The following is an 11,983-nucleotide window of genomic DNA, read 5'->3' as shown; positions in this document are numbered from 1 at the left end:
TAGGCTGAAACCATTATTGTGACTTTATTACAATAATTACAAATAATATTTTAGTGGTAAACATCATAACACAATTACTCAAACTATATACATATAGATATTTATACAAGTCTACATTAAAAAAAGAAAAAAAGCAATTAATGCCCCCCCCATCACATTATCCACAAGATTTTTTTTCTAAAAGTTATGGCCAATAACAAGAAAATTCACAGTTATTCTGCAAATATTTTAAGGATGCAGGAAACATATTGCACATAATACAATTATAACTCCTAATGAGCAAATTTAAATATTTTAATCTAGTTCCTCACAAAATTTACATTATCATGCAATACTTCACTGTACACAGAATGGTGGAACTAGAATAAACAAATTAACTTGCAAACTTTTAATACAATGGCCACAAAATTAGAATTATTTAAAATTATAATTTAAATTAAAAAAATACACACTCCAGTGTAGTAAAACTTTGACACACTCAAATCTGTTCATGGATCAAGTGACTGTCCTAGTGTTCTTCTTTGTCTTTTCCTTTCTTTTCCTTTTCATCCTGTAGTGCAGTACCAAGCTTTTTGATAAGTACAGACAGAACCTTGTCCAGTGGGTCCATGACTCCTCTCTGAAGCCATTTAGGAATGGTTGTTCTGGCATGATGAAAGCCCAATTTTTGAAGAATGTAGTCAACACCTACTGGATCAATCTTTCTTCCAGTCCAAGAAATTAATCTAAAATAATTATAAATGATAACTGTTAAGGAGTAAAATGCCCTAACATAGTCTTGATGGCAGGTCCAAGAGCATCACTGGGCCTCTGTACTATACTCGGCAAAATATTTGAGTAGGGGCATTTCAATAATTAAGCCTGCAATTCCTGGATTTACTTTAATATTAGCATTTGAAAATAATTTATGTGTACAATCCTTGATTGCCTACTATAGCAGGCAAGTGTTCTCAGTCATCTTAAATGTTTAAAGGGCATTTGGTAAAAGATTTCACAAGCACGTGGCAAATTTAAAAACAGATTTTTTCCAATAGTTTTCTGCATTAGAACTTTTACCACATTTTAATAATGTTCCTGAGTATTATAGTTTGGATCTGGAATATCCCCCAAAGGCTCATTGTATTAAAAGGGTTGGTCCCCAATGCAACAATGTCTGTCTCTGCTTCCTGACTGCGATGAGGTGGGCTGCCAACCTTGCTGCCATGATGTTCTGCCTCAGCATCAGCCCATAAACAGCCAGCTAACTACGAACTGAAGAATCTGAAAACGTGAGTCAAAATTAAATCTTTCCTTTAAGTTGTTTTTCTTTGTTTTAGCCTTTTTGTTGCTGTGACAAAACAACTAAGGAAAAGTCAGTGACAAAAAGGTTAAAACACAAGTCATGCCAATGTTAAAAGTTTCTCCTATCAGAGTGTTCTGTTATTTGGTTACAACAGATTTTACTGAAAGGAAATTACTTATTCACAATAGTTTCTGCCTACACATAAAGATTCCATTATGTAACAGAAATTTTGTTACTTTGAATTGTTTTGTGGTATGAATATGTCTGAATAATAACTATATAAAATCTAAATAATTTTTTAGAGTACTGTTCTGGGGTGGTATAGATGTTTTGGGGGGCATAGTTATAATTTGATTAACAAAGCAGATGAGAGGAAAGGGAAAAATTTAGGAAAGATGTGAACCCATGAAGCAAGTGCCACCAGTGATATCAACTTACCATCATTTAAATTAGAAATTGCTTTCAAAATTTTGATATGAAAACAAGTTGATATAATTGGGACCACGACAACATGAGTCACTAAGGGAACCTGTATCTGATAGCATTAAATTCAACATTCTGAGTCATGGTTTTGTACTGCTTAATATGCAATTGGGACATCGTGACTTTGGGTTCTACTGCACTGTTACAACATATACCCTGTAAGAAACTGCAGTGATTCCTTAATGATGACCTATGCTTCGACTGCAGCTGTTCACGATAGCTACCTGAAACACCTGAAAACAATATCCTGATCTGAGGTGAGAAACAACAGCAACCATGGGAGGAGTTGTTCCCAAATGTCACACAGCACAACTAATAGCACCGAGCTTTCCTTAGTGTTTGCTGCCTGTGCTTTGCCCAGAAGCACTCAGGAAAGCAGGAATGAGGTGCTGAAGTCACCTTCAGAAGCTAAAGGTCACCAGTGACCAACTCCTCCATGTACATTTGGTAACCATGTTTAACCTATGCTAGGTCAGCCTTTTTCCTCACGGTGCTGCCTTATGAAGGGTAAAGCACGTGCACCCATTACTTGCCTGAGAGTGGGTTCCAGATGCCATGTGTTGCACATAAAATCTCTCCAGTCTACAGTGGTATAGGAGATGCTGTCCTCTCGATCTTTGTCAGAACTGTCATCATGCATAATAATTGGGCTTTTCTGTCCTGGTCGAGTAGATAAAATCCGAGGTGGAAAGATGGCTGTAATGAAATGATAGGTTAATATTACAAATGTGCATCTCACAAATCATTGTAAATCCCCATAGGAACAGAATAATTGGCTCCATCTCTGCGTTTATCCATGACCTTGACAAAGCCTCATTTAATCAAATTTCTTAAGAAGTAACATTTCAAGTGTATCATAAACAAGGACCAGTTATAAATACTTCTTGGAGGAAAATGTCAGCAGCAATGGTGAAGCTGTTTATTTGACAGCAGGCACAGGCCACTGAGATGGTAGCTACAGGTTTCCTCAAGAGTGGTTGGTGATGGATGACTGTGTTTTGCAACTTAAGATATTCAAATACCACACAATAATTCCATAATTTCTGTATGTTAGTGTCTACATATAGATTTGAACAGTGGTACTATCCTAGGAGCTTTTCATGTAAGTAGTCTTTTCACTTTTTATAGTGAATGCTCAAGTTTTATAAAAGATTAGATTTTAGATTGGCTGTCATAAATAAAATATGAATATAATCAAATCTGAGATAGGTAGCTTTTATATAATAAATACAGCATTTTCCTCGAGCACAAAATTGAAAACACCAATCACATTTAAAACAAAGCTGATTAGTTAGGTCATTTGATATGCATTATGCTGCTCCAGTTACACCTCTGTGAGGAATGAGCTGCAGTACCCTCTCCATCCCCCCCCATGCAAGAACAGAGGTGTCTTTAGTTACTGCCTATCTGTGCTTTTCTTCTTTTTATTATTGGTGGTGGTTACAGGAATACTCTTGATGTTCTATAAACAGAGTGCTTCTGGTTTAGTCTTGGATGCTGTTCAGAGTTTTCTCAGGAACATTTATGCTTTTTTGGCCCAAACTAATTGCTTCTAGTTTGTAATAACAAAATATCCTCACAGGTATTAAAAGATATTTATAATTGGAATTCCCACAGATAATGTTTTTATAAATTTCCTTGATTCCCATTGAAATCATGTTTTATAACAGTTTAAATTAAAAGAAATTTTTGTTTTAGAAATACAGATAGTTCATGACAGACAAAGACCAACACAATATTTCATAAAATGTCAAAAGGTTTCACGTACCACCTGAAAGACTAAGTTTGTCAGGCTTTCAAATCTAGGTAGACTAGAAAGTAATTCTGAACTTCACAAGTTTAAAAGAATCTGTTTTTTCTCTATGTAAAATTTAAGTACTAAGTCAGAGGAAACACAAAATGATTACCAGTGACTGGTGCATGTTCTGCTGCATGTGAAGACGAGAGCTGCATATGTACTGCTGCCTGTCATGTGATTTCAGTCATGTGACTTGAAGTTTTAACTAAGGTCTGACAGACTGCTTCCAAGCATCCTTGTTGATTTTACTCTTTTACTGAATTTTTGGCACATCATGACTGAATAGTAATGAAAGAGCAATTCAATCTATGCTATATTAACTTTGTACTTTTAATGTGGTCTTTTTATTTCTGAAAAAGCTACAGGATAAATTTTGTATAATTTCTTCATGAAAAAAAGCAACATTATAGTGTAACCTGAACAAATTATATTTATTCTGAGATATTTTTTAAAGAATCTGTTGTTTAACTATTGTATATATTCATATTTGAATTATAACAATTGTACAATGAATATTAGATGAATAAATGACTATATATTTGAGAGAATTCCATATTACATTTCAAATTACCTCATTCTTTAAACACCTACAAAGTACTCTTAACATATCCAACCAACTCCACATAGATTTTAGGGTTACTATCCATAGTTTCTTCATGAGCAAATACTTAAGTTCCCAGTGAACAAGCCCATGTTAGCAAGTTCATGAAAACAAAACATCAGCACTGGAGTCCAAATAATTTGTTTATAAAGATACAATGTTCTCTGTTTTCCAAACAGATCTAATTCAATGCAGTTTTTCCAATTATGTACATAACACATGCTGTTTTACTATGTAGTTGTTTCTTTTTAGTCATTTTACTTAAATTTGCAGTATTTCCTACTTTGCAAAAATCTCTTACAAGGCCTCACTTAAAATGTATATGAGATAATGTATAGGAAAACACTCTGCAAAGTAAAAAATATCATTCAGTGTCAGATATGGTTAGAAAAAGAGTGCCTCGTACTAGCAGATACTTAAAAGTCTGCCTGACAGTCTTGGTAATGCTGTTTACTGATATTTGAGCAAGGAGATATATTCCACCCATTTAGCACTAGACCATAAAAATCCGTGTGAGTGGCATCAACAGGTGCCTTTCCTGCAGCTTGAAAGAAAAAAACAAAGAACATGCAGCTTACCTTTTTCTTTTTCTTTGAGATAGGCTGACACTAAATCATGGAGAAACATGATGAGCTCAGCATCCATGGTCACACAGATGTGGTCCGTGAACTCTGTCACCACGCTGCATTCCACTTTTGGCTTCAGGCTGGCATCTGCAATGGTGAAGTTTCATTACAGTGAAAGACTCAGTGACATGAGTCCTCTTGCCTTTAATAATGAGGCAGCAAGTCCACGTGAATGTGCCCACTTGAAATGCAACTACAAATCACACGCAGCCAGAAGGGTGGCCATCTACCAAGCACATTCCTGCTGTATGCCACCTGTTCCCCACAAGCCTTGTAATGAGGTCCAATTACTATTCCCCATTTCACTTGGGAGAAAAAGGCACACACAGGCTAAATAATTTATCAAGAAGACAGATTGCTGGTAAGAATATCAATCAATGTGACTTAAAAAATCAATTTCATTAAAATTCTACTAATATTACCAAAATAACCTGTTAGAATACAGCAGTGGTTTGATATTCCTTCAGGGTTTTCTTACAACTTTAAAAACTAAAGATTGTTTCTCCACTCACCCTGTAATGAAGGTTCTTGTGGTTCTTGAACATGGATGGACTTAAAGTCAAGCTGCATCCTTGGTAATGCAAAGATAGTCTCTGTTTCATGGTTGTAGCTAGAACCTCCTCTAAATCCACTCAACAAACTAGAATTCTTCACAGTAGTGCTATTCTCCGTGTTATTAGCATCAACATTACGGAGCAAGTTTAGCTCTGTGCAGAACAGAAAGATAAAAGAGTCAAACTAACAGGTAATGATAAGCCTCTGACTTTCAGACACTAGAATGCTTGACTTTCAGACACTAGAAAATACAGAAGTTTAATCATTTCAAAATTTGAAAAGAACCAGGTTTAAAAATGCAGCTCTGTATGTGTGTGTATAAGAAATATATATGTATGTATATATACATACATATACATAAATCACTTGTCAAGACCAAAGCTTTATAATGTGATTCTGAAAAAAAATCAATATATTCTGGTTTCTCAAACTTTAAAATGAGTATTATTCTCAACTGAATTAACGTCTGAACTTGAATTTCATCATGTCCAAAGACTCTACAGATTCAATACCTCAGAATTTGGGATTAAATATGATCCTGACCTTGAAATTAGGTAAAAATTCTAATTTTCCACAATATATGTGCTATGATTACACTACAGCTGTCTTTTATAAATAAGTATTTTTTTCTAGGTACACAAACAGCAATTCAGTATGCTAACAGTTGCCACTGAACATCCCAGTTGAAAAGAATCCCAATTCCTTTGGAAGGTAGACTAGTAAACACAGACATAATTTTCTAATTTACTTTTTCATCTTCCTTTGTTTTTTGAATATTGGTAACAGTGTCTACTTAATCCCCAGGGTCACCTATTCCATGATATCTATTCCCCACAGGATCCAAGTCATTTTCTTTTTCATTTTGAAAGAAGATCATATTTAAGACAAACATTCTGGCCTCAACATGTCTCAGTTTAGTCAGTTTTCCAATATACCAGATGATTGATAAAGGCAATATGGTAAACACAAACCCCAAAAGAACCACAAAGGAAGAGAGACCTGATCATGTTATCACAGGACTAGCAAATCTAATCAAAAGGGGGGAAAAAAACCCAGGTGTGGTGGTGCATGCCTACAATCCCAACAACTCAGTGGCCTCAGCCAACTTGGGAAAGTGTTCCTGGGCTCAACCCCTAGTACCAATAAGTAAATAAACAAAATTTATGACTTAATGGGAATATTATTAACTTCTATTTTATTCCAGTTATGTAGAACCTGAGTTTGTGGCATTTTGTTATTTAGTTGTGCAATCATTTGTCTATGATTTTTAGCATAACTACAAAATATTTTTCAATATTATTTTCTAAAAATATTCCCCAATATAATAAACTTCATTTTACTTATTTAAAGTCAAGCTTATTTTGAATGTTTTCAGTTACATTTAAAATAATTCATGCCACTGTGAATCTATGGATTGCTCTGATGCTGGATGCTCGTAACTGTCCACGCCCCACCTGATAGAGAACATGAACTTTGGGTTACTTCCCCCAACTTTGCCCTCTTTCAGCAGGAAGCAGCTTGGAGATGTTGTCGACCATTTTTCCATAGAAATGGAATACAGAAATTGACAGTGGGGAAATGTCACAGGGGTCCACTTTATGCTTTGAATACGGCCCTTGCTGCTCTGCCACTGCAACTTATTTTTAAAATGGACATGTTTCTCTCTCCTTTCTCCTTACTCCTCCCTAATCTCTCCCCATCCCTAATCTCAGGGGAAAGGTTACCTTTCTTCCTCATCTTAGGCAGATCTATCTGTCTGTGAGTACACATCCATCAAAGGAATGAAGTAATCCAGACTTTGGGGATGGTACCATAAGAGCTCAGAAATGACAAGCTCCAAACTAACAAGTGAATTACAGCTCCAGACAGAGAACATGTGGAATGTAACCTTTGAATCACTCTTTAAAAGCCTCTTTAAAAAGTTCCCGCTAATAGGCAGACTCACAGCCTCTGGGAAGGAGTCCATGTGTTTCTCCTTTGCTAGCAGAGCAATAAAACTTCTTTTTTATTTTTCTCAACAAATAAATAAATAAAATAAAACAACGTGAGCCCATGAAATGTTACACTACCAGGTTGGTGATTCATGCACCAAACAGTCACCATGTCAACAGGAATAAAAAGTGAGAACTAAGTAGAGAAATGAGAGCTCCATGTCCTCTTAGATTCTACACAGTCAACAAAGCCCCAACAGGAGAACCCAAGGGAACTCCCCAAGACAGCCCACTCACCTTCATTCCTGGTGGCTGTCACATAATGGAACCATTCTTTCACACTTGCTACTCCGTGGGGTGGATTTTCATGGCGACGCCGTGTGATCTTGGTTATTGTTGCCATAGGACTTTCCAAAGCTCCACATGGTTTGGTAACCATGGTGTTATGGCCCAGATGAAAATCCAATGTTTGTACAATATATGTAGAATGATCACTAGAGCCTAGAGCAAAAAAAAAAAATAACTTTTTAAAAGTAACAAACTATATTTAGATTAAAGAAATAGTGGCCTTGCTATCTTGTCGTCTCAGAGCAACAGACTTAGTTATTAAATCATACATAGGAAAGGCCATAAAAATGAAGAATAAATGAGAAAAAACACAAATAATCATTTTAGTTGCAACTGGATTTATTCCCAGTGGGATGAAGAGCATCAACCATTTTTTTTTTCCTCCTTTCATCCTTCAAATGGTTCATCCAGAAACCAGAGTAGAAAATCAAAGTCCAAAAGAAGTGGGTTTTATCTCTGTAATTAGAGGTTAAAGCACACCTTCCCTGCAAATTTTATAATATAGTCTTGAATGCCCAAGAATTTCCTCACTCTACCACAATCTTGTTTTAATAAGGAATACTTATAATACATATTATCATGACTAAGGCTGCATATAGCAACACCAACTTTACGAAACAGTAAGACCTCCAAGATCAGAAATAAGTCCTTGACATGTCCCAGACTCACTGGTACATTGGCAGTGAACTCTTTAACATTCCAGGTACATGATAACATACAAAGATGAACTTCAGAAGTATAATAAAAAGAGACAAAAGATTTGAGAATAGAAAAGTGCTTTGTTGTTTATAATCATATCAGAAGACAAAGTCAAGTCTGGAAAAGTATACAGGTAATACAGACGCACAGAAAAATACCAAAGTATGTGTCAGTTTACCATCTTCCCAGATTTTCTGCGCTTCAGTCCAAAAAGCAATATTTGGTTCTTCTAAATGAAAAAGGGCCCAGGATTTTGACCGGAAATTTGGACCATGAAAACAAGCCAGTGTCATATGATTTCCATGTAAGCTCATTGATCCTCCAAACTGCATTCCATCTTCCGGTAACGGGATCTGAAATAAGGATATGTGGCATCCTGATACCACCTTCAATACTCCAGGCCAATGTCGATGATGAGCTGCATCAAGCACTGCAAGAAAACCAAAGAACATTGATCTTGAATTGCCTCATGAGCATCCTGAATGGAACAGGCAGGCAGCAGGTGGCCCCTTTATACACATGAAAGTGACTCAGGTAGTGAATGAAAATACAACACGTAGCCAACATTAAGCAATAGTAACAAGTAGTATGGGAAATGATGCAGAACAAGGATAGACAGAACTAAAGAAAGAAGTAACTTGCTAACAACAATTACAACTGATACTTCTGTAATGACTAATGATATATACACAGTGTTTGTGTGAAATTTTACATAATTCTCACACAACAACTAGAATCACTCTAAACTCGGTATTCCATCCTGATCCTTCCAATGAGGAAACAGGAGAGTGGAGGATCAAGTGATTGTCAGTACTGCTGTTTACTCTTCTATGCCCTCCCTACTCTACTTGAAGTTATGTCAAAGGAGCAGGAGAACAGAAATGCAGATTATCAAGTCTTCTTCATGCCCACTGCTTCAGATCTGCATTGTAAAAAAGTGTTTTAGATGCAAATTAAAATCTGAGGTGCACAAAGCAGACACCAAATTTATACTTTCCACTTATTTTAGTGATGTCCTTTTTGCTTGTTCTCTACACCCTTCATATAGGATTTAGCCAGGGATCTTATTACTGTATTTAACTGGTAGGTTTTCCTTAATCTAAAACAATTGCCTATACCTGATGATTGTTTTTCATAACATGGACATTTTGCAGATCATTCCCCAACTGGTATATGCCTGGTAGCAAAACTAGTTTATAGGAAATATAGGGATTAGAGGACAATATAAATGCAACCACAAGGAAGCCACTGAAAAAAATCTAGAAGTAGGGCATTCTGCAGGACAAGTAGCCATGTCCCTTCAACAAACTGGGTCACACAGAAAGCAACCATGCCAAATAAGAGAGTAAAGGAAGGTAAAAACCAGATCTAAACTGAGATCTTGGATTGGATATACTCACTTGGATAAAACACTTTTAAAAGGATTTTTCTAGGTCAGTCACAGAAATTTGTGCTTTGAAAGCCAGAGGAGATACATAATTAGCAAAATGGAAAGTTGGAGATTGTTGACTAGAAAAGGGTAATACAATATTAATGTATATAGATACACAGAAAAATATCAAAGTATGTGTCTAAATTGTTCACAGTGTTGATTTTTGGGTAGAATGTGATGTTTTTATTTTTTGCTTGTAGTTTTCAGTTTTATTTTTTCAATGCTCATGTATTCTGTGATTAAAAGTTATAAAGTCACCCTACTTTGATTACTATTTATCCCTTTTACCACTGTTAGCGTAGTTTAAGTCACCATCATCTCTTGCTTGGACTCATGCAGTGGCCTCCTTAGGGTGGAAGCAGGAGTACGCACGTAGCAGTGGAAGCTACTGTAACCTCTCCTTACTGCCCCCTCCACTGCATATGCAGTCTGTGCTCCACACATGGCCAGAGTGATGCTTTTAAAAGGCATATTTTAAGAAATGATAATAAATCTGTTCAAAACTCCAACATCTTCCCATGACTGAAAATCGCATCTGTGGTCTACACCTCTGAATTCATGTCCAGGATTCTCCTCATTGCTCACCGGCACCTACCATGGTACCTGCCTTAATGATTCTCAGATAAGCCAAATCTGTTCCTATTATAGGAGCTTCAGACCCTCCATGGACCCTGTGGCCAGAACTTCCCTCCTCCAGATCTCAGCTTCATTCTTTCACTCATATGCATTTGTACCAAAATTTCATCTCAGTAAAGGCTTCCCTGATTGCCCATTCTAAAGTATGCTATATCTTAGTATTTTCTATATCCTTCCCTTTATTCTTTTCTCAGCACTTCTCTCTACCTGAAATTATTTCATATTAATTGTGGTCTGTCTCTCCCATTAGAATGTAAGCTTCATGAGGGCAAGGACTGTATGTACTATCAGATCTCCTGTGACTCAAACAGTACCTAAGCACATGGTTTTTTTGCTTAATAAATATTTGCTTATTACTGAATTACTGAGTGAAAAATATTAACCTGCCTAATATGGGTTAATAAATCCAAACTCAGCTATTCCCAATTCATAGCCCATGTTCCAAACCAGAACATGACACTGTCATAAACAGTACTCAGGCCTGCAGATAAGCTGTGTCAGGAAAAGGAGACAATAATGATGAATGACTTCCCAAGTGACCTCTGACTCCTGGCAGGTAGGAAGTTAGTCTCTTTCTGAGTGAATGGGATAAAGAGATACAGGATACATCCCAAGTACGGCTTATACATTATTACTATTTTAAATTAAGAATACATTTAGTGAAAGAGCATACACAAAGGATTAATTCTAATTCTTACATTGTTCTTGTGAACTTTTCTCTAGGTTGTTAGTCACTGTCTTTGGTGGAAGATAAGGAACTGGTCCCCAAGTAGACAGAGCTCGTTTGCTGGTGTCAAACTGTTGTGTGAAAAATTCCTGGAGCTTCATGCCTATTTTTATCAGGTCTGGTGTTGTTGATCTTGATATCATTACTTGGAAAATATCCCACTTCAAATCTCCATGGACAAAAATCTCACTAGAGCATAAAACAGAATCTTTATCATATATCCCAGAGAAGATACTTAAAAGCACAAGAAAAATTCTTTCCCATCCAGCTTTTTCATTTGTATTGGTTGCATAATATAAAATTATTTTGCAGGAAAAATAAAGTGCTTGTGTTTTTCTCACTGGGTTAAAAAAAAAAATAACATTAAGAACTGTCACAAAAGGGTCCAGAGCTGGGTATGGTAGTGCACACCTATAATCCCAGCAGTTCAGGAGGCTGAGGCAGGAGGATTGTAGGTTCAAAGCCAGCCTCAGCAACTGAGTGAGGCCCTAAGCAGCTTAGCAAGACCGTCTCAAAAAATAAAAAGGGGTGGGTATGTGGCTCAGTGGTTAAGTGCCACTGAGTACACACACACACACAAAAAGTACAGTACAAAAAAAAAAAAGTGTTCAGAGAGCAATGTCTTAGTACCTTTTATCAGTCATGCTTGAGTCCAGTGTGTTATACAGATTTACTTTCCATTCGTCCTGAAGCTTAAGGTCAGCATTGCTGAAGATGCCCATGAGGATACTTGAGCCCATGTAATCAACACGGGCTTCAGTGGAACCCATGGTAATCTGAATTTTGTGGCTGGGTTGCTGATTTGGATGTTCAGAAATATGAGCTAAAATAAAAACAGTAATTACTTTCCACAGAAACATCTATG

At 36.4% G+C, this 11,983-nt stretch overlaps 1 protein-coding gene across 1 annotated transcript in view; it reads right to left on the bottom strand.

The window, feature by feature from the left end:
- The window catches only part of Bltp1 (bridge-like lipid transfer protein family member 1), a 191,499-nt gene continuing 179,516 nt past the window's right edge, over positions 1-11,983 (bottom strand). The window contains 8 exon segments of the mRNA XM_047567624.1: positions 1-725; positions 2,299-2,461; positions 4,743-4,877; positions 5,303-5,497; positions 7,574-7,777; positions 8,502-8,753; positions 11,090-11,307; positions 11,749-11,941. Of these exon segments, the coding sequence (XP_047423580.1) occupies positions 509-725; positions 2,299-2,461; positions 4,743-4,877; positions 5,303-5,497; positions 7,574-7,777; positions 8,502-8,753; positions 11,090-11,307; positions 11,749-11,941 (1,577 nt within the window). The 3' untranslated portion in view covers positions 1-508.

This window comes from Sciurus carolinensis, chromosome 10, assembly GCF_902686445.1.
Source record: "Sciurus carolinensis chromosome 10, mSciCar1.2, whole genome shotgun sequence".
In the NCBI taxonomy this organism is placed as follows: domain Eukaryota; kingdom Metazoa; phylum Chordata; class Mammalia; order Rodentia; family Sciuridae; genus Sciurus; species Sciurus carolinensis.
This window is presented reverse-complemented; position numbering and strand designations above follow the sequence as displayed.